This window comes from Ovis aries, chromosome 23 (genome assembly GCF_016772045.2).
Source record: "Ovis aries strain OAR_USU_Benz2616 breed Rambouillet chromosome 23, ARS-UI_Ramb_v3.0, whole genome shotgun sequence".
Taxonomy (NCBI): domain Eukaryota; kingdom Metazoa; phylum Chordata; class Mammalia; order Artiodactyla; family Bovidae; genus Ovis; species Ovis aries.
Genome location: NC_056076.1, coordinates 20,710,039 through 20,733,650, shown reverse-complemented (window position 1 = coordinate 20,733,650; position 23,612 = coordinate 20,710,039). Strand labels below are relative to the sequence as shown.

At 45.0% G+C, this 23,612-nt stretch overlaps 1 protein-coding gene across 9 annotated transcripts in view; it reads left to right on the top strand.

Moving 5' to 3' along the window:
- Positions 1-23,612, top strand: part of FHOD3 (formin homology 2 domain containing 3) — a 528,593-nt gene that overhangs the window by 480,294 nt on the left and 24,687 nt on the right. For all 9 annotated transcript variants that reach the window (XM_042239380.2, XM_027960707.3, XM_042239379.2 and 6 more), the window contains 5 exons: positions 7,001-7,183; positions 8,774-8,893; positions 9,959-10,120; positions 15,641-15,831; positions 21,810-22,002. In XM_042239380.2, coding sequence (XP_042095314.1) covers positions 7,001-7,183; positions 8,774-8,893; positions 9,959-10,120; positions 15,641-15,831; positions 21,810-22,002 — 849 coding nt within the window. The remainder of the gene's footprint in view (positions 1-7,000; positions 7,184-8,773; positions 8,894-9,958; positions 10,121-15,640; positions 15,832-21,809; positions 22,003-23,612) is intronic.

The window sequence follows — 23,612 nt, the reverse complement described above, 5'->3', positions numbered from 1 at the left end:
TCTGTTTTGGAATCCTTGTACATGCTTAAAACAATTTGAACATTAAGAAAATGAAAATACAAATTTTTCATTGAGTTTTCCTTTTGAAAACTAGTTTAAATGCTAGGTGTTTTGAAATAAGTGACATCTGCTTGGATTCTTTTGGTCTTTTTGAAGTGTCTTCTGTGTTGGCAGGTGGGATCAATAGCATCAGCCTGTGGGTCGGCAATGGGCTGAGCATCTCCCCAGTGCTCCATTCCACCCACTTAATCTGTGTTTGGGGCATGATAGAGAGGATGTTGGAAAAAGAAGTATCTAGAGCTCACCACCTGTGACCTCACTCTGACCCCATCCCAAACACATCTTCAATACAGTTTGGTGTCACTGGCTTCTGCTAACCTCCCTAGGCCACCCTCTCTGATAACATTCATGAGCCCAGGACAACTACTGTTCCACCTAGATGCATCCTGAGGCATGATTGTGTAAATATCTGCATGTTTGCTGATTATGATGTCAAGTCTCCAGTCTTTTATGTTGTTACTTTTAATTTTTTGAATTAATACGGAGTAAAATTACCTTTGTGTGGATCACAACAAACTGTGGAAAATTCTGAAAGAAATGGGAATACCAGACCACCTGACCTGGCTCCTGACAAATCTATATGCAGGTCAGGAAGCAAGTTAGAACTGGAAACGGAACAACAGACTGGTTCCAAATTGGCAAAGGAGTACATCAAGGCTGTATATTGTCACCCTGCTTATTTAACTTCTATGCAGAGTACATCATGAGCAATGCCCGGCTGGATGAAGCACCTGCTGGAATCAAGATTGCCAGGAGAAATATCAATAACCTCAGATATGCAGATGACAAACCACCCTTATGGCAGAAAGTAAAGAAGAACTAAAGAGCCTCTTGATGAAAGTTGAAGAGGAGAGTGAAAACATTGGCTTAAAACTCAGCATTCAGAAAACTAAGATCATGGCATCTGGTCCCATCACTTCATGGCAAATAGATGGGGAAATAGTGGAAACAGTGAGAGGCTTTATTTTCTTGGGCTCCAAAATCACTGCAGATGGTGACTGCAGCCATGAAATTAAAAGACACTTGCTCCTTGGAAGAAAAGTTATGACCAACCTAGATAGCATATTAAAAAGCAGAGACATTACTTTGTCAACAAAGGTCCGTCTAGTCAAGGCTATGGTTTTTCCAGTGGTCATGTATGGATGTGAGAGTTGGACTATAAGGAAAGCTGAGTGCCGAACATATGATGCTTTTGAACTGTGGTGTTGGAGAAGACTCTTGAGAGTCCCTTGGACTGCAAGGAGATCCAACCAGTCCATTCTGAAGGAGATCAGCCCTGGGATTTCCTTGGAAGGAATGATGCTAAAGCTGAAACTCCAGTACTTTGGCCACCTCATGCAAAGAGTTGACTCATTGGAAAAGACTCTGATGCTGGGAGAGATTGGGGGCAGGAGGAGAAGGGGCCGACAGAGGATGAGATGGTTGGATTGTATCACCGACTCAATGGACATGAGTTTGGTAAACTCCGGGAGTTGGTGATGGACAGGGAGGTCTGGTGTGCTGCAGTCCATAGGGTCTCAAAGAGTTGGACACGACTGAATGACTGAACTGAACTGAGCTGAAAATTGACTTTAGGGGAGTCCAGATCTATTGAGTCTTAGTGCCTAGTCTCTTGTCCGACTCTTTGCACCCCCAGTGACTGTAGTCCACCCCGCTTCTCTGTCCCTGAGATTTTCCAGGCAAGAATACTGGAGTGGGTAGCTATTTCCTTCTCCAGGGGAATCTTCCCAACCCAGGGATTGAACCCAGGTCTTCTGCATTGCAGGCAGATTCTTTACCCTCTGAGCCACCAGGGAAGCCCAGTTTAAAACATATGAATTCCTGCAGTGACCACTATAGTCAAGATTCAAAATAGTCCCATCTGCTGAAAAAGCTTTTGCGCTATCTCTTTCTAGTCACACCCTTTACCCACCTAGCCCCTGGTAACCAAGAATCTATACTCATCACTGTGGTTTTGTATTTTCAAGAATGTTGCATACATGGAGTCTTACAGTGAGTAACCTTTTGAGAATGACTTCTTCCACTCAGCATGATCATGCCTTTGTGATTCATCCAAGTTGCAGTTTGTATCTACAGTTGATTCCTTTTTGTTGCTGAGTATCATTGCATTGTAGGGATGTACCACTGACTCTTCATCCATTTGCCTATTGAAGAGTATTTAGCTTCATCCAGTTCTTAGCAGTTATGAATAAAGCTACTACAAATGCTCAAATACAAGTTTTAGTGTGAACGTAAGTTTTGATTTTTCCAGGGTAAATGCAAATGGAATTGCTGGGACATATTATAACTCTGTGTTTAATCTTTTGAGGAACTGTAACTTGTCTTTTCATTCTCTTCACAGTGTCTTTCACAGAGAAAAAGTGTTTAATTTGAATCAACGTTAATTTATTAACCTATTCTTTTTTGTTATCATGTCTTGGAGTTCACTGTGTAACCTGGATCACAAAGATTTTTTCCTGTGTTTCCTTCAAAAAGTTTTGTAGTGTTACCTTTATTTTGATATCTGTGATCCCTTTTGAGTTAACTTATCTAGAAGATAGTGTTATCTAGAAATTAATTTATCTAGTTAACTAGAAGTTATCTAGAAGGCAATGGCAACCCACTCCAGTACTCTTGCCTGGCAAATCCCATGGATGGAGGAGCCTGGTGGGCTGCTGTCTATGGGGTTGCACAGAGTTGGACATGACTGAGCGACTTCACTTTCACTTTTCACTTTCATGCACTGGAGAAGGAAATGGCAACCCACTCTAGTGTTCTTGCCTGGAGAATCCCAGGGACGGGGGAGCCTGGTGGGCTGCTGTCTGTGGGGTTGCACAGAGTCGGACACGACTGAAGCGACTTAGCAGCAGCAGCAGAAAGTTATCTAGTTTTCTAGAGGTTAACTTATTGAGAAGGGCTTCCCTGGTGGCTCAGATGGTAAAGAATCTGCCTGCAATACAGGAGACCTGAGTTTGATCCCTGGGTCAAAAAGATCCCCTGGAGGAGGAAATGACTACCCAGTCTAGTATTCTTGCCTAGGGAGTACCATAGACAGAGGAGCCTAGTGGCCTACAGTCCATGGGGTTGCAAAGAGTCAGACACGACTGAGCAACTAACACTTTATCTAGAAGGTAGGTTTCAGTTGAGGTTCACTTTTTGCATATGGATTCCAGTTGGTCCAACATCATTTGTTGAAAACACTGCCATTTGTCCCTTGCCAGCCTTCACACCTTTGTCAGAATCCCTGGGCCATATCTGCATAGTCTATTTCTGGATGCCCTGTCTTCTCCCACCAATCTATGTATCTATCCTGCCCTGTAGCCCTTGCCACACTGTCTTAATACTGCAGCTTTGTGGTAGGTCTTTGTGACTCCTTCAAAGGTATCCTTTTTCAGAATTATTTTGGATCAACTATTTTGGTTCTCTGCCTTGCTGTATAATTTTTAAAAGCAGCTTGTCTATAGCCACAAAAAAAAAATCATACTATTTTGATTGGAATTGAGTTACATTTATAGATCGGTTTTGGGAAGACTAACATCTTGACTATGTTGAGTCACTCAGTCTGTGAACACAGTTCATCCCCTGTCTATTTAGTTCATCTTTGATTGCTTTCATCAGCATTTCTACTTTCCACAGGCAGATCCTACACATACTTTGTTAGATTAATCCCTAAACAATATTTAAAAAAAAATTTTAGTTTGTAATCACATCTTAGTAATGTACAGAAATAAAATGGATTTTCTGTGTATTGACCTTGTATCATGCAACATTGTTTAACTCACTAGGTTGTTTTGTCGATTCCTCAAAATTTTCTATGTGGACAATTATGCCATCTGGGATGGGGACAGTTTTATCTTTTCCTTTCCAATCTGTATGTATTTTTGAAATTTTATGTACCTCGATAGGCTTTCTACACAATGTTAAATAAGAATGGTGAGAGTGGACACCTTGTCTTGTTCCACATCTTAGAGGGAAAACATTCTCTCTGTCACCATTAAGTATGAAATGAGTTGTGGGTTTTTTTTTTAAAATTAATGTCACCTGTCCAGTCGGAAAAATTTCTTCTATTATGGGTTCCTGAGTTTTTGGTTGTGAATGGAAATTGAGTTTTATCAAAATTTCTTTGCATCAATTGAAATGACTGTGTGAATTTTCTTGTTCACACTGTTAATCTGGTAGATTAATTGCATTGATTGATTTTTTTTTCATTTTGAGCCAACCTTGAGATTATTTTCAAATATATTGCTATATAAAATATAGCAATAGATTTATATATCTTAAAATATTGGCATTTAGTTATATACTGTAAAATATTTTGTTAAGGATTTTTTACATCTGGTTCATCAAGATATTGGTCTGGAGTTTTCTTGTATTATCTTTGTTGAGTTTCTTTATCGGGCTCATTCTAATCTCATAAAAAGAATTTGAGAATTGTTCCATCCCCTATTTGAGTTCAGGCCACAGATTCTGACCTACCTTCTGCAGACTGTGGTCCCAGTATCAGCTCAGTTTTCAAAGTCCAGTTCGGGTCTCAAAGCCTCTGACATGCTGTTGAAGGTCAGATTCATACATGAGCAGTTCAGGGAGAAGCTCAGAAGTTCTGAAACAGCTTTGTGCCCTCGCTTGGCAGGCTCTTCATTTTTCATGACCTCCCCTTTGCCTTCCGGTTTTCTGGGCCCTTCCTTTTTAGTAAAGCTGGGACTTTAGTTACCTCACTTTGCCATGCACTTGCTGTCACTGTGCCCATGTCTGGGGCTAAGCCAAGTGAGGGTGGAGAAGAAACGGTGGTTGGCCCCACCTCTTGCGGCCACAGCTCCACTGATGGGAGAGGAAGTTTCCCTTCACGTGAGATTTTGGACCTGCCACCCCTGCCATCACCACTCGGAGACCCTTTCCCACACCAGGAGAAAGAACTTGCAGGCTCCCCTGGAGCCTCTGTCTGCCCCAGATACCCTCTTCCAGACTGTGGGCTGCCTGATCCCTGGTTGGGGAATACCAGAGGGAAAATGGTCAACTCATTACCAGTTCAGTTGAACTTCCAGTTCTGGTCTTTCTTCCCTCTGTCCACCTGCTACTGTTGATTTTTTTTTTTTTTAAGTCTTCAAATAGCTGCTCCCTGCCTACTGTCCAGGGTGTGTAGTTGCATTCAGTGGGACAGTACTTACCCGTGTCTCCCAGAACTGGAACTCCTTCCCACACCTTATCCAGAGGTTTTGCTATTGTTGAGCAGTAACTAAAGCTGCTTAGAATTAATGCATTACTGTAAGTTACTAAAAAGAAAAATAATGACACCTTCCCTTTAATAATGTGGTATGTACAGTGTCACATGATGGGAATTTTGACCTTCATTAAAAATGTAATTACTGAGGAATTGGAACCTATAAGAATCATAATCCTTCTGACACCTGTTTGCTTCCTCTGTCTTCCAAAATTGACTTTTACCAGAAACAAATAGAAGAAGAAAGTGATACTCTTTCCATTAGTAGGTAAGTATTGCTCTTTGTAAGGACCATCATTGTTTGTTCCTTAGTTAGACTTGAGTTTGATATTCAATTCAGTTCGGTTTCTCAGTTGTGTCTGACTCTTTGCAACCCCATGAACTGCAGCACACCAGGCCTCCCTGTCCATCACCAACTCCTGGAGTTTACCCAAATCCATGTCCATCGAGTCGGTGATGCCATCCAGCCATCTCATCCTCTGTCAGCCTCATCTCCACCTGCCTTCAGTCTTTCCCAGCACCAGGGGCTTTTCAAAGGAGTCAGTTCTTCACATCAGGTGGCCAAAGTATTGGAGCTTCAGCTTCAGAATCAGTCCTTCCAATGAACGCCCAGGACCGATCTCCTTTAGGATGGACTGGTTGGATCTCCTTGCAGTCTCCGTGGGACTCTCAAGAGTCTTCTCCAACACCACAGTTCAAAAGCATCAATTCTTAGGCACTCAGCTTTCTTTATAGTCCAACTCTCACATCCATACATGACCACCGGAAAAACCATAGCCCTGACTAGATGGACCTTTGTTGACAAAGTAATGTCTCTGCTTTTTAATATGCTATCTAGGTTGGTCATAACTTTCCTTCCAAGGAGTAAGTGTCTTTTAATTTCATGGCTGCAATCACCATCTGCAGTGATTTTGGAGCCCAGAAAAATAAAGTCAGCCACTGTTTCCACTATTTCCCCATCTATTTGCCATGAACTGATGGGACCGGATGCCATGATCTTAGTTTTCTGAATGTTGAGCTTTAAGCCAACTTTTCACTCTCCTCTTTTACTTTCATCAAGAGGCTCTTTAGTTCTTCACTTTCTGCCATAAGGGTGGTGTCATCTGCATATCTGAGGTCATTGATATTTCTCCGGGCAATCTTGATTCCAGCTTGTGCTTCCTCCATTCAGCGTTTCTCATGATGTACTCTGCATATAAGTTAAATAAGTTAAAATGTTGTAATTTCTGTATAAAACTTGAAATACATTTGAAATATTTAAAACAATTAAAATTATAGTATGACCTGTGGTATAAAAGTTAATCTGAGTTCTTTGGAAATGATTTATTTTTGTAAGATCCAAAATTAATCCATGAGAAAAAGTATATGTTCTTAACATGTTTCACTTGATTTCTTAAGGTACAGGGAGCTGGTCTCTAATCTTTTATCCTATTCTCTCACCTTTCTCTCGTCCCCCATCCCTTTCTTGCCTGGAATGTTCATGTACAAGACTCAGGAAATCTGGGGAAGTTGCTTATGAAACTGGAGACTTAGAGAGAGATGGAATGTTAAAACCATTGAATGTGAGTTTAGATGCTATGTAGGGCTTCTCTGCTCAAAAGTTTATCTGTATGTAACGCCTGTTTATGAAAAGAGCCCTGGCAACAGAGTATCTCTCCCACCTGGCTGGAAAATTACCATATGAATTTGGAAACATCACAGGGTCCATCACTAAGAGTATACGCTATCCTTCCATCTTTCCAGAAAATTCTAACCATGATTCCCACGGAAGAGGAGAAGCAGAAGATTCAGGAAGCACAGCTGGCCAACCCTGAGGTGCCCCTGGGCAGCGCAGAGCAGTTCCTCCTGACACTCTCCTCCATCAGCGAGCTCTCAGCACGGCTCCACCTCTGGGCATTCAAAATGGATTATGAAACTACAGAAAAGGCAAGCACTTAGGAAGTGAGGCAGCCAGTCTTATGTCCCCAGGGTAGAGAAAGTCCAGTTTTTAGTGGTGAACGTAGTGAACTATTATTCCTGAGACAGGGTTTGAAGGGTGAGTTGATGGTGCTGGGGATGTGTCTACACTGAGCCTTTACCATTGAGGGGTTATTCTAAAGTGTCTGCCTGACACCAGCCTCAGATACTTGACTAGCTTAAAAAAAAAAAAAAAAACAATTATTAAATGTTTTTCTGACTCTATATGCTCAATGTAGAAAATACAGAAAAACTCAATATGGAAAGTGACTTGTAATCCTTCTGTCTGATGGTCGCCTCACTGCCATTGACTGTGGTAATTAGCAGGTCATTGAGTTCCTCTGAGAGAGGCTCTCAGTAGAATACCTGAGATGGACAGCTTGCAAGAGGTTGGAAGGAGAGTAGAAGGAAAGGGTTTTTGATAGTGAAGGCAGGGAAGACTCATCTCTAGTAGAAAGTAGAAGAAGCAGGTGTCCTCTCTGGTCTGGCACGAGGTATTTTGGCAGACTGAGCAGAAGAAATCAGTGGAGAGAACCAGGGAGGGATGCATGGTGAGCTGGAGGTGAGCTTGAGTGAGAAGTGCCCGGGGAAGGTGCAGAAGCTGTGTGATCTTCCTCTTTCTGTAAAGGACAAGTACGTTCCTTACTGAGGGCCACACAGGTAGCAGTGGGCCTAGGGTGTTTCAGGAGAAACTGCTGTGTTTGACTTCATTCCAGAATTGGACAGGGATGAAGAAGTCTAGGGGGGCTCAGGTAACTTGGTTGCAAAACCAGTCAGCCTACTTGAGTGATTTTCTGTAGCAAAGTGAAGTAACTTCATGGAGAAAACAGGTCATCGGTCAGCCTTGGCTGGGGACTGGTAGGGTCTGCTGAGCAGAAGTAAGGCTGGAATGAATGAAGCTCAAGCTGCTGGTTTTGGGGTCCAGGCTCAGGGAGAGCCTCAGTGCGGATGCTGAGATGGGGGGCTGTTATGAAACAATAGGACAGAGGGAAGGAGAGACTGAGGCCACGAGGTTATAGGACAGGCTGCACGTCTGAGAGACTGGGAGTTAGGAAGGCGGTGGGAGTCATGAGGATGGTGGTCTTCTAGAAAGTAACCCAGGCCAAGAGGTGGCCAGCCACAGGGTGCCTAGAGGGGATGTTAGGAGACCTGGGCCCTGGGACAGTGATGCCAGTTTCCAGCATCACCTGCCTGGGAGGAGAAAGACAAAGAGGAAGACCGTGGTTCAGATGCTGAAGGGACATGTGAAGGATGAGTTCTGCAAACATCAGTCATAGTTGGGAGAGAGCTTGGGAGATGGGCAGAAAAAGGGGAAAGACACCTAGCCAAGCTCCTGTGAGCCACAGGGACCCACCTGGTCTCCACTGAAGAGACTCTGGGGCCAGACTTTCTCCTGTCACCTTTCTGCCCTTTTCCATGCCTGAAAGCACGTGCCAGTCACACGGGATTGCCTTATACTGGGAGGACTCCACTGGTTATGACCTTGTACAAAAATGTGAAAGAGCAAAGTAAAGCCACGTGTACACTCTATCATCTTCTAATTTTTTTTTTAATTGAAAGGAAGTGGCAGAACCACTTTTGGACCTGAAGGAAGGAATAGACCAGCTGGAGAACAATAAAACCTTGGGCTTTATCCTGTCTACTCTCCTAGCCATTGGGAACTTTCTGAATGGAACCAATGTAAGTCTCCACATGCTTTTCCTCCTACCTCTCTGGTCACAGAATCCCCGCCCTCCCCTTGCTGGTGGGTCACTGATCTTCCGAGGCACAGTTGAACAATTTTCGTTGTTTTTGTTTTTTAGTGAAAATTTAGAGCTTTTGTCCTTAAAATATCAGGGCCTATTTATTCAAGCCTGTATCTTGCTGTAAATAAGAAAATGTAAAAAAATAAGCACATTATTCCTTAGGAAGGTTGGCTCCTCTCACAATTGACTTTGGAAATGTTTTCTTCTACAATCTTTTTCTTTTTCTCCCTGAGCTTATCACTTAAATATTTGTACCCATACACATTATAAACACACTTAAACAACAACAACAAAAAAAACTGGCCTATCTTTAGCCAGGAAGTAGAAAATCCCCAATTATGGGATTAGGAAGTTGTGGCTGCCTACATGGCAGAAACCCCACACCCAGCACCCTGATTTAGGAGTAGGGCCCTAGCCCGTGGCTGATGGCCATGATCAGGAAGGGCTGGAGGCTCATTTCACTATCAGGGTGGCTGGTGCTTGTGTGGTCCGCTAAGGATGTTGGAGCATGTGGCCTGAGATGCTTCAGTCCCAAAGGAACTAAATATTGGGCTCCTCCTAAAGGGTGTTAATTCTAACCATTTGTACCTTTCTAAGAGTCTGCATAACACTTGTTCTCCACATCCTCTCCAGCACTTACTGTTTATAGATTTTTTTGGTGAGGGCGGACATAGAGAACAGCAGGGGAAGAAGGGGATGGGACAGATAGAGAGAGAGTAGCTTTTAAACATAGACATCGCCATGTGTGGAATAGATAACAAAGTGGGAAGTTGCTGTATAACACGGGGAGCTCCAGTTGGCGCTCTGTGACGACCTAGAGGGGTGGGATGGGGGGGGGGGGTGGGAGGGCGGTTCACAGGGAGGGACATATGTCTACTTATAGCTGACTCACATTGTTGTATGACAGAAACCAAAACAACATTGTAAAGCTATTATCCTCCAACTAAATAAAAGAAAAAACTTGTTCTTCCATTCTCTTTATGTTATGTTGCCCAAATAGGCCAAAGCGTTTGAGTTAAGCTACCTCGAGAAGGTTCCAGAAGTCAAAGACACGGTGCACAAGCAGTCACTTCTCCACCATGTGTGCACCATGGTGGTGGAGAACTTCCCAGACAGCTCGGACCTGTACTCGGAGATCGGGGCCGTCACGAGATCAGCCAAGGTACGTGCTGGGCATGGAGTGGCGGGTGGGGCCCCTCTCCCCCAGAGCTGGGGGTCTGCACCCACCGTCTCTGCAGAGCGCAGGCACCGTTAACCAAAACACCCACGTGGTGCTTGCACCTCCTGCTTTAGAGTCTGTGAATAAACCTCGCCTCCTGCCATTTCTAATGGACTTTTGAGATCACTTTCCCATCTCTGGTTCTCTGTCAGATTCTTTCCTGCTGAGGTATGTGAGGCAAGCCTGCTGTTCAGTCCTAACCCCACGTCCCCTGGTCAGCCACCGTACTCACCGGACTGGCTTCTCCAGGGCATAGAAACCACCCGGCTGGTTTTAGGTGACAAAAATGTCCGAAAGATGCACTTTGGCTCCCCCTAAAACTTCCATAGGGCCCTGCAGTGAGGTGTGGAGCCAGGGAACTAAGGGCATGCGCGGCCCCCTGCCCCCTTACAGGTTGGCCTTGCTTGTGCTCTTACATCGAGGGAACAGTTTTATGGGGCTGTAAACAGTGTATAGCATTGGCCCCTTAGCTGCAGTCTCTTAAGCTTAGCGCAGAGTTAAAATCTTCATGAACTTTGGTTTAGCTGTGAGAGCTGGACAGCCAGCTGCCCCTGCTGCAGGAGCATTATTGCAGCCAGATAACCACAGAGGGATCCCAAACAGCAGAACCAGGAGACGTGAGGGTCTTGCAAGCAACAGGGAGCTCGCAGGGAGGGTCTTCAGTAGAACACAGGAGCCAGGCCCGTGTGGGAAAACTCCCAAAAATACAACCCGGCCGAACTGCATTTAGCTCTGGGACTCACTGGAGTCTAGTATGGTTGTAGGAGGGCTTGCCAGGCGGCTCAGTGGGTAAAGAATGTGCCTGCTATACAGGAGACGCTAGTCACATATGTGAGTTCAATCCCAGAGTCAGGAGGATCTCCTGGAGAAGGAAATGGCAACCCACTCCAGTATTCTTGCTTGGGGGTCCCATGGACAAAGGGGCCTGGCAGGTTACAGTCCATAGGGTCGCAAAGAGTCGGACACGACTGAAGCGACTGAGCATGCACGCGTGATCGTGGGAGAGACTGTGGTGGGCAGGAAGGGGGAAAGGCTTTGCTAAGTTCCCCTTCAGGGAGCACTCCTCTCTCTGTCTTCCCTAACAGAGCTGGCTCTTGGGAACCTGCGGCCTGGGACCTTCCTTCACCTTCCCTTAGCTGGCAGCTGCCAGATCCACTGAGCAGGTGTCCATGAGCCAGTATGACAGGTGGTTCTGCCTTGAAGCAGAAACAGCCTTGACCAGCAGTCCTGCAACTCTGAGAATAGGCAGACTTTTCTATTTTATAGGCATTCTCACCATATTTACTCTATGCCAAGCTCTGTTCTGAAGTCTTTAGAAATATTACTTTAGTATTCTAACCAAGGTAAAAAGCCCCTCTGAATGTCCCAACAGAGGTCTTCTAGTTGCTGCTCCGATGTCCTCCCATGAACACCTTCTCAGAAGACAGTTTGTTAGGAGTAATTCTTGAGATGAAGTCTTCCTGGCCTCTTGATCCCCATTTCCAGAATAAGTCAGTTCCCTTTTTATATCTAGTCCTTTGCTCTTTCCAGGGCCTTCTACTGGTGGAGTCTGCTTGTGCTGAGTTGCCCTGGCTTAGGTCCCCTGCACCAGGCTGGCCCCCCATTTCAGGCCTTTTCTTGTTTAAAACCTGACTACACAAGCCGGAACTGTGGGTCCCTTCTCCCTGTTAACCTTGGCAGTTATGAAGGATGAGTATTGACCCAAGTCCTGGTGACTTCAAACAGGAGGCCAAGAGGGCCCCTATCGCCACTTCTTAGCTTTTACTCTCAAAGTTGGGAGACACTGAGGGGCACCTTCTGTGTAGATAGGTACATAGACTACATCAGGGATTCCCCAGCCACATTCAGTCCATCCCCTGATGTGTTACTTTGGGGGTCATCATTGCAACCCTCCAAGGAGCAGGTAACTCTAGTGTCTGGAGGAGAACTTTGTCCCACCAGGGGTTGTGGGGAAATGAGTAGAGGTATGCATAGCTCTGGCTGCTCCTAGAGACGTTGGGCGGGGTGGGGGGCGGTGCCTCACAGGCTTGTGCAGTGCTGACAAGTCAGGTTAGCTTTCAAAGAGAAATAGTGACACGTGGTCACTGACCTGACCCCACAGTGAAGGCAGGTGACAGTGCAGGCTCTCCCTTGTATTAGTTATCTACAGCTGTGTAACAACCCCAAAAGCTAATGGCTTAGGATAACGTATTAGTTTCTTAGGGTTGTTGTGACAAAACACCACGAACTAGGTGACTTAGAAAAACAGAAATAATTTGTTCCACCATTCTGGAGGCCAGAAATCTGAGATCAAGTTGTTGGCAGGATAAGTTCCTCTTGAAAGAGAAATTTGTGCCATATCTCTCTCCTGGCTTCTGATAGTTTGCTGGAAATCACCCCAGCCTCTTCCTTCACCTTCACATGATGTTCTCCTTGTGTGTCTGCATCCAGATTTCCATTTCTTGTAAGGATACCAGTCATATTGGACTAGGGATCCACCTTACTCCAGTGTGACCTCATCCTAATTCAGTTAATTACATCTGCAATGACCCTATTTCTTAATCAAGTCACATTTTGACATACTGGGGCTTGGGACTTCACCATGTGAATCTTGGTGCGACACATTTCAACCCCTAATAGACAGTAAGAAACATTTCATGAATGGTTCTGTCTCAGATTCTCTTCTGGAGTTTCAGTCAACATTTCAACTGAGGCTGCCATCATCTGAAAGCTCAACTGGGGCTGGAGAAGTTTTCCCCATGGTGGTTCACTCCCCTGCTGGTTCTTAGAAAGAAGACTCAGTTTCCTCCTATGTGGGCCTCCCCCAGGGCTCCTTGAGTGTCCTCATGATATAGCAGATGGTCTTTGCCAAAGTATGTGATCTGGGATAGAGTACACAGAGCTCCTTGCAGATACTCATCCCTTTTTATGACCTAGCTTCTACATTCTCTTCATTAGAACCAAGTCACTAAAGCTGGCTCACATGCAAAGGGAAGGATTGGTGGCTTGACATTTTGAAGGCGTGAGTGTCAAAGGATTTGACATACTGTGTGTTTTCCCCATGCCGTCCCTTTCTGCAGCCCTGGCTCTTATCCCTGAGTTGCCCTGCTCCAGCCCAGACTCACTTGATAAGATCTGACTGCCTCACAGCACAGCTCTGTGTCCTCTTACACACGGAAAGTGGCCCATGTGGAGCTGTTGTCAGGAGAGGGCTTCCTGGCGATGACTTCCTGCTTGCAACAGAAGGCCAGGCCAGCTCTCTCCCCAGGGTGGGATATTTTAGGAACAAACCTAGGCTTAAGACCTGATGGTTACGAACTTAGACTCTGAAGCCAGAGATATTTGGGTTCAAATGCCAGCCCCACCACCTCCCAGCTGTCTGGCCTCTCGCAAGTTCCTTAACCTTTCTGTGCAACAGTTTCTCCCCCAGGAAGTGGGGCCAGTAATAGGATCTGAGGCCATGAAGTAGTGTGAAGACTCAGATCATGGTGATGCCATCAGTGCAGCAGGCAGCCAGCTGAGGCAACCTCGCAGCTCTCCTCAAAAGATGCTGCATTAATCTTCCTCTTCAAACACCTTTTGGTCAGAGGCTCCCCACCTGCTTTGCATTGGCAGTGAGGTTGCTTTCCCTGCCTTTAAAGGCTCACAATGGATTCTCTTCCTTGAAAACTCTCTCTCACGTGGTATCTGTCCACCCACTCTGTGCCCACTGCAGTGCTGGACAGGCATCACCAGTTAGACCAAGGACTCAGTACATTCTGAACTGAACTGAAGTTATTACATTTATTAAAGTTATTAAAAATATTGTGGCTCAAAGTCGCTACCAGGTGCAAATGATTAGACAGGTTACAACTGGCTTCAAACCTCCTAGACCTCTTCAATATTACATGTTGATCTCAGGTCATCTGGATCCCTTTCTAGACTTACTCTTTGAACTAGTCAGTCCTTCTTTTCTAAGGCTGCATTTCTTTTTCTTTCAGTAACGTGTCAGAATTTTTTTTTCTCAGCTCCACTGTATCATAGGAAAATGTAGCCTTTTCTAATCTGGATCCCAAATTCCTTTGTTTTCAGGCAAATGATTTTTCTCAATGTCCCACAACCCCCAGTGCTTACCTGAATCTCCAGCCTCTACCTAAACTTGCCTTCTGTTTTGGCACCCACACCACCCAAGAAATTCATGATGTGTGCTGTCTTGCCTGACCCCCTGGACATCCCCTTTGCTCAGCACATCTTCATCCTGTCTCGTGACACATCTCCCAGGATCAACCTTTCTTGACTTGGCCTCCAGCATTGTCTTTCTCAGGGTGGGACTGGAGGTCTGAGGTCACTCCAGCCAGTCCTTTTGGGCACTCGCCTCCAGGCCCTGCTCTCGTGACCACAACCACAGCCTCTGAGCAATGGCGGCTCACCTTTCCACACTTTCTCTTTCTCCTCCTCATTTGCTGGCCCCTCGCCCTATCCATGGCTCACTCTCCATCCACCTCTGTCGACTCTCTCCAGCTCACTGGTCTGCCTAGTTCTTCTTCCCGCTCCTAGTCTTCTCAATTTCTTTCCTCTCTCTCACATCTCCTTCAGTGTATTTACTTCATGGATAACTCTGATTCCCATAATTTTTAGACTAGAATTTCCATCAAAACATTCCTTTAGAAAGCCTCATCTCAGTTCACTTCAGTCAATACAAACTGGTCCCACTTCCCTGAAGAGCAAAGTGAATGCTCTGTCCCATCTGTTCTTTGCACACATGGTTTGCATCTGCTAACAGATGGGGTGGACCACACACTCTGACTCTCACCCAGACACAGAGGCCTGGTGGGTAGTGTACCTCCTCAGTGATCACCTGTCTGTATGATGAGCCTCCTGGGGAACAGCAAGCTGGTCTCTTTCTGCATTGATCTTTGTCTTCCTCATACCTGGGGGCTGGAGCGGGGGACTGGCATGCACTTGCTTCTCCCTGAGTGTTGTTTGAATGAGGGAATGAATGGATAAATAAATTTGTCACACAATGTAAAAACGGTCATAGTGAAGAGAAGCTGGCTGCCCCTTAACTGGCCCCAACATATTAAGACCATCCATGTCTGAGTCTGGTGAATTCCTCTAACCTCAAATGAAATATCTAAAGAATAAGAGAGCTCTGAAAAATTTTATGAGACTTTTGCTCAGTTCATCCTGTACTAGGGTTCACTGATATCATGTTTTAATTTACAGTTCTCAAAGACTCTCTTAAGATTTCTTTCCAAATATGGCAAAAAAAAAAAAAGTGACACTTGTGTTGAGTTCATTTGGAGGTTTTATCACTAAATAATTTGATGTAGAGATAATGACGAATACACATGTGGACAATTTTTAGGCCATAAATATGTTTGTATTTCAAGACGTAAATTGGGTTTTGATGTTTGTTTCTTCCTGGAGGCAGTTCAGTTTCCTGGGTCAGGTTGCTGTCCGGTTATTTCAGCACGTTTGTAATGTTCTCCCTCTGATTTTCAGGTTGACTTTGATCAACTTCAGGATAATTTATGTCAGATGGAGAGACGATGCAAAGCTTCATGGGATCACCTCAAGGCAATTGCAAAACATGAAATGAAACCAGTTTTAAAACAGCGAATGTCAGAGTTCCTAAAAGACTGTGCAGAGCGGATTATAATTTTAAAAATTGTCCATAGGAGAATAATCAACAGGTGAGTGAACTGGGTTCATGCAAATATCAGTAAAATGGCATATTGAAGATATTCTGTAAATCAAGATGTGAAGGTACATATACAAACATACTGAAAATTCTTGGTGCATAGCAAGTGTACCTTTGATGGACAGTCCACTTGATTTTTCTTAAACACACACATGGCAGTAATGGCACTGAATCTTGGAAGGAATCTCAGAGATAACATTGTCCCGAAGTCTTACTCGATCAGGAATCGCATCTATAAGATCTCTGGCAAGTTGGCCCCTGCATCGCTGCACCTAGCTGAGCAGTTCTGCCTACAGAGAGTACACAGTCTTGCAAGGCAGCTTGACTTGTTAGGGAAGTCCCTTCTTCACGTTGTCCACAGTCCCCGAGACCTTTCACTCCTGGATTCTCGGATGGCTGCTCTGTGCCGAGCCTGCCTGGAGGCGGCCCACCCCCACAATGAGCATCATCCTCTGGGCCAGCCTTCCTGAGAGTCCCAGGACCCGTGAGGATCCAGGGAGACACAGCGGTGACGTGGCAGGCCTTGCTTCCTACAGGGAGGCTGGTGAGGGTCTAGAGCGGCTCCACGGCGGTCCAGAGCTGTCTTCCCTGTAAGTGGCAGCAGCATCGGGACAGAGTGTCCCAGCTCCCCGGGTCAGGCCGTTTCCTACCAGGCACCGCCCACTTGGTTCTCCTTTGTCTCGTCGCAGAGCATGGCTGGAGGTCCCTCCCGCTGGCCTCTGGAGTCCGAATGCTCTGTCCTGGGCCCCACTCCTTGGTGAGCAGATGTGCAGGCCCGCAGGGCGTGGTTTCCCTGGAGCAGGTGCTCTGTAAATAGACCTGCTGAAACAAGCCTCACTGCAGCTCTGTGAAGGCAGGCCTCCCTCAGGGCATCTAAACTGCAGACCTTCCCCGAAGAACCATAGAGCAGGCCTCCCTTGGGGCGTCTAAACTGCAGACTTCCCAGGAGACCTGCTCTTCAAGTCCACTCCCACTCCTGTGCTTGAGTACTTTATTACTGTCTCAAACAAATAGGTGGCATATTCACTTAGCACATATTCACATTTCACATTTTTAAAAATCTTTTCTCTTTTCCTTCCCTCCTTTCTCTGTCTTTCCTTCCTTCATAGGAACCCACGCTGAATTTTTAAAAACCTCCTTTTCCTGTCTGCCTGTGAACCCTCTCCCAGTGTGTATCATGTGCTGTTTGGGTAATCATACCTCCTGGGCCTTGATCCAGGCCTTTTTTGGTGGGCAGGGGTAGTCTTTAGTCCGTTAGACCGGACAAGAACAGGGGACAGAACCTTCCCTCCAGGTTGACAACTATCCATTACTCAGTACTTTTGGAATTTAGCTGTTCAACTGTAAGTCGCCCTCCCTGTACTTCATTTGGACCTCACAGCTGCCCTCCGGGTAGGAGGATCTTATCAGAGATTTTGTCAAATTTCTTACTGAAAGCAAAGTACACTCTGCTTTTAACATGGTTAAAGAGGGGAGGCAGAGAATGTAAGCGGCTTTGGCCCTCCATGCTTTGTGTGATACAAGCAATTTCCAACTTAAAACGACTCAAATAAACAAATAGTTTCCATTTGGAATGTCAGGAAACTGGAGCAGTTTTATGAAAGTCTTGTAAAGCTATTATGCCTGGTCACAGTAACCATCTTATCCCGGAAAGTTTAAAGCTCTGTTTTGCTGATACATCTGTTCCCTAAGCTATTGTGTGTGTCTGTGTGTGTTTCTGTGTGTGTGTGTGTGTGTGTGTGTATGTATATCTATATAGATACACACACACACATATATATACATGTGTGAATCTATATATAATGTATGTGTAAAATGTGTATAACGCATATAGCATTTGCTCTGATTGCCTGTTCTTCCTGGTAAGCTGGTTGCCCAGCTGTTGCTTGCTCTTGTGTAACCTGGATTCCGGAGGCTCATTACTGGACACCCATTTGGCCTCCCCCCCTTTTCTAGCTCCCATGGAGCTAATGGGGCAGGTACGTCCGCTCCCTTTCCTGTCTGATGACACCCCCTCACCCCAACCCCTGCTTAGTGATTCCAATGGCCCCTTTTAATAAAGGGGCAGAAAGAAGAACTTAGGCGGTTCTCTTAAGGCAAAACCTGACTTTCAGACCGTTGCCTAAGAACGTCTTGTTCCGGATGTCCAAATTTACAGACTAACCTGCCCTTTTCGCTCCTGTGGTGACAGGCATTCCCACTCTGTGGGTGTGCAAACCCCGGGTCAAGTCCCAGAGTCACTGGCTGCAGTTACACCACAGCAGGCCCTGCAGAGGGGACCAGGTGAGAGCTGGGAGGAAGGCTTTCCTGGGAGGCATGGAGAACCACAGCATTCTCTGGGGAAAGCCAGGTGGAAAACAAGTGAACACCCACACTGGCTTCCCGGTGCCCCCAAATCCACCCCTCTCCACCCTCAGCCAGATACCCAACTCATGGACACACGTGAGGGAAAGGGTCTGTGGTGGAAACCGCCAGAGATGTTTGGCTTGTGCCTCAGGACACTTAGAGCAACTAGCACCCCAGTAACCTGAAGACTTTCTTGCCATGTGTTCTGAAAGTTACAAACTTAATTAACAAAAATCCCTCAAACCATTGTGATGGGATGGGTGGGAGGGAGGCTCAAGGGGGAGGGGATGTATGTGCACATAGAGCTGACCCGCATTGTTTGCAGCAGAAGCTAACACAGCATTGAAAAGCAGTTATACTCCAGTTAAAAGAAAATTCCCTCGAATGTTTTACTCCCTTAAAGGTACACCCATTTTGCTCTTCTGTAGGAAGGCCGCAGTCTCTTCCCTCTCAAATGGACATCTGAGTCTTTTTTCAAGCATGCAATGTACTTCCCTGGTTTCACAGTGTATAGTTGAATCATATCGCCAATTTATATGTTAAGATTGTATCCCCTCTAGATAAAAAGTGTTCTAAAAAGTGGAGGATAAGGAATCTTGGGTAGTATTTATGTACGAAAGAGGACCCAGCTGTGGTCTGATTGGTTCTCCCTTGATTCATCTTACATATATTCATGTATTATAGTATCCTATCCTAATACATATAACATCATGTCATATCTCCAGGGAACAATGTCAGGTAGTAATAAGAGCCAGGAAGAAAAATTAAGAGTACAAATGGGACAGGGAGTGACCAGGAGGTGCTGTTTCATGTGGGTAGTTGGGGGAGGCTTCTCTGAGGAGGTGATATTCGGGCAGAAACTCGAGGGATAAGAGAGAGCAAGCCAGGCTGCTGTCTGTGGCAAGAATGCTCTGGGCGTAGGGGAGAACAGGCAGTGGAGGCCTTGTCAGGGCCTGCGGTCCTCCCAGTGCAGTGGCCACCTGCCCCTGCTCACAGGCGCTGCAGGCTCTCAGCTGCGTCCTCTGAGGGTCCCCTACATACCACAGGGGGGGCCCGAGGTGGGCTTGTTCAAAGAATCACGAGGAGTCAAGTGTGACTGGCATCCTAGGCAGTGAGGTCAGAGAGGCAGTGGGGCCAGTTTTGAGTGAGACGCCATGTCTTGTTTATTCATCTGTCGATGGACACTTGGGTTGTTTCCACTTTGGGGCAGTTACGAATAGTGCTGTCATGGGATTTGTGTAGGTTTTGTGTGGACCCGTCGTTCCATTCCTGTTGGGTAAATGTATAGGAATGAAGGGGTTTCCCAGGTGGTGCTAGTGGTAAGAAACCCTCCTGCCAATGCAGGAGACTTAAGAGACGTGGATTTGATCCCTGGGTCAGGAAGATCCCCTGGAGGAGGGCATGGCAACCCACTCCAGTATTCTTGCCTGAGAATCCTGTGGACAGAGGAGCCTGGTGGGCTACGGTCCATGGGGTTGCAAAGAGTTGGACACAAGGAAGTGACTTAGCATGCACGCACAGGGATGAACCTGCCAGGGCACAGAGTAGCTCCGTATTTAACTCTCTAGGAGCTCTGTCTTTTCCACCACGGCTGAACCACTCTGTGTTCCCACCAGGACGGTGTGAGGTTTCCCATTTCTCTGCATCCTCACCGACACTTGCGATTGTCTGTCTTTTTTATTATAGCCATCATAGTGAATATGCAGTGGTGTCTCAGTGTGCTTTTCATTTGCATCCCCCTAATGACTAATGGTGTTAAGCATCTTTTCATGTACTTACTGACTATTTGCCAATAATCTTTTTGGAAATGTCTATTCAGATCTTTTGTTAATTTTTTATTTGTCTTTTTAGTGTTGAGTTGTAAGATTTATCTATGTATTCTGGGCACAAATCCCTATTAGACATGATTCACAAATATTTTCTCCATTCTTTGGGTTGTCTTTTCAATCTTGAGAGTATCCTTTGAAGTTTCTGATTTTGATGGAGTCGAATTTATCTATTTTTTTCCCTCTGGGTGCCTATGCCTGTGGTATCATATCTAAGAAATCATTTTCTAATACAAAGTTATGAATTTTTATACTTTGTTTCTTCTTAGTTTTATGGTTTTAACTAGCATTTTTGGTTGTAAATAGCATTTTTCTATCCCTTTCTAATTTTATGTTGTATGCTTTCCTTTAGTATTCTTCGCAAATAGACTAATGTACTGTCCCTCATTTGAAAAACATACCAAACCCCTATTAAACTATATAAATTAGAGTGATCAAAACTATTTTTTCTACAATTAGTGATATCACTTATATATACTGTTTATTGTTCACAAAAATTTTCCTTTGTCTCCTGGTAGCTTCTTTCGCATTTCCTAAATAACTGAAAATTAGACATATCTTTGCTCATTTTTCTTTTCTAAAAGTTTAAAGTAAATAGAATCCAATAACTTTAATTTATATACTAAATAGCTGAAATAAATGTTATTTGCTTATAAACATCTTTGTACAAATCGTTAATTAGCATGTTATTCAAAATATGTTCCTGTCAATTCCATCTATTCATTTAAGTCCTCTAAAATTGCTAAGCAGCATTTCTTTACCCCTACTGAGTTTTCGTATGAGCTAGAAAACGTGCAATACTTTCCTTAAAAGTAAAAGTGAAAGTCACTCAGTTGTGTCTGACTCTTTGCGACCCCATGGACTATACAGTCCATAGAAATCTCCAAGCAATAATACTGGAGTGGGTAGCCTTTCCCTTCTCCAGGGGCTCTTCCCAACCAGGGATTGAACCTAGGTCTCCCGCATTGCAGGTGGATTCTTTACCAGCTGAGCCACCAGGGAAGCCCTTTCTTAGAATAGTACTTTATTATTTTTCTTATAAAAGTTTTATACACCAATTTAAAAGAAAAACCATTAAATCACAGATAACCAAGAAGGAGAAAGTACTAACCTCCTGAAAACACACCACCTCCATCAGTGAGAAGGTTAGCTGAATTTGACTTCTGCTTACATTTTCACTCTTTCAGTGCAGTTCAGTCGCTCAGTCATGTCCGACTCGTCGTGACCCCATGGACTGCAGCACGCCAGGCCTCCCAGTCCATCACCAACTCCCAGAGTTTACTCAAACTCATGTCCATTGAGTCAGTAATACCATCCAACCATCTCATCCTCTGTCATCGCCTTCTCTTCCCGCCTTCAATCTTTCCCAGCATCAGGGTCTTTTCCAAAGAGTCGGTTCTTGCATCAGGTGGCCAAAGTATTGGAGTGTCAGCTTCAGCATCAGTCCTTCCAATGAATACCCAGGACTGATTTCCTTTAGGATGGACTGGTTGGATCTCCTTGCAGTCCAAGGGACTCTCTCAAGAGTCTTCTCCAATACCACATTTCAAAAGCATCAATTCTTCAGCACCCAGCTTTGTTTATAGTCCAAGTCTCACATGCATACATGACCACTGGAAAAACCATAGCTTTGACTAGACGGACTTTTGTTTCACCCTTTAACCTCAAAGAACCCCAAGAACGAAGAACAATGTCTTTGGGTGTTTGGTGTTTTTTTTTTTTTAACTGAAAGTCTGCAGACAGCTGATTTTTGCTCCTTAAATCTGAAGTCCTTGCCACCACTGTTTCTCCACGGCAGGTTCCACTCCTTTCTCCTCTTTATGGGCCACCCGCCATATGCGATTCGGGAGGTGAACATAAACAGGTTCTGCAGGATCATCAGTGAGTTCGCACTGGAGTACCGCACCACCAGGGAGAGAGTTCTGCAGCAGAAGCAGAAACGGGCCAACCACAGAGAGAGAAACAAGACCCGGGGGAAGATGATCACTGATGTAAGTTTCATGAAGTCAGTTTCTTTATGTCATTTATTCTGAGTGTCTGATCAACCATAGAACTGCTCCATAGTTTACAGGCTGCACTTTTCTCTTTTTTTGACTGAAAAAAATTTGCCTCTTTTAAAAGGTGCTCTGAAACTGTCCCTCTACCACTTTGGTGAAGATCTGAAATATAACAAACTTCAAACTAAGTTGTAAATTAAGGAGGGGTGGCTGGTGGAGGAACTTTAACCTACCACACAAGTAATTAACTTGGTGGGCTATGTGATGCTAATGATGTTGAATACTTGATTCCATTTTCAACCTTTGTGAAGTGGCTAGAATTGAAAGAGGAAAAGAAAACGTCTAAAAGATAATGACACCAGAGGAAGAAAAAGGTTCTGATTTGGGAATTGATTCAGGATTTTAATAATCAGGATAATATTGCATAATCAATCAGTTGACACGTGGACTACCCATTCTAGGCATTTGAATGGAAAAATAACTGATGTGGTTGCTCAAAGACATAATCTTATGGGCTCTTGGCAGTCCCTTGAGTTAGAAGATAGGAGAGCCCAGAGGACAGTGAATTTAGCAGGAGTCTCTGATGGCCCCTTGGGGAGCCCTGCACACTTGCATGCCTCCCCAGCCCCTGGGCTTGTCCTCCATCTCTTCCGCCTCAGCACGGAGCCCACACGCACCACTGACGCTGTGTGGAGGGCAAAGCGCTGTGTGAAGATGCCAAAGACAAAGACACACAGCGCAGGCGCCTCTTGCCGCTGGGCCTCCATGAAACTTGCGTTCAGTCGCTTCAGTCGTGTCTGATTCCTTGCGACTGCATGGACTGTAGCCTGCTAGGCTCCGCCCCTCTTTATATCTGTCTGAGAAGCAAAGTGCCTCTTGGATCCAGGGAACCCAGTAGGTAAAGGATTAAGACACAGGGATTGACCTCATCGTGCGGGCTGCAAGCCTCTGCTGAACCCAAGTCAGGCAAGTTTCTCTGGGGAAGAATAAGCTCAGTTAAGGAGACCTCACTGAGGCTACCTTCTATGCCCAAGGTGATCAATCATCTTGTAAGACATATAATAGGAAATATGATTGCTAGCCACATGAGGGGTGTGACCTTCTCAGATGAACTATCTTAGAAATTGTGTTTCAATTTTAAGGCATTTTGAAGGAGAACCAGGGACTAGTCTCCTTACCATTCACCCTACACTTGATCCTTGTTTCCTTGGAATTTGCTGAATCCTTAGAGAGTGCCCAGATCACATTTCTGCAGAAGGGACCCTTTCTACAGATTGTTCTGAAGACCAATGCCATCAGCTGAGTCTTCCATGTCCTCTCCTAAAATCTGGGTTCAATTGGATCGTCAGCTTCCTGGAAAGACAGTGACTCAGGAAGCAAACTGAACCCACTTGGGCAAACTGTGGCCCACATTTCATTCCAAAGTATTATTTTTAAACGTTTAAAAAGGGAAGTACTTATGTTTGTGGCAATGAGACACGCTGGAGTGTGAAAAATACAAACTCAGTATGCTTATAGTTATGAAAACACATCAGAATTTCTTGCCAAATTCTTGAGATTTTTTTTTTTACAGATCCCACTAATTTTTAAATTGTGTCCTTTTC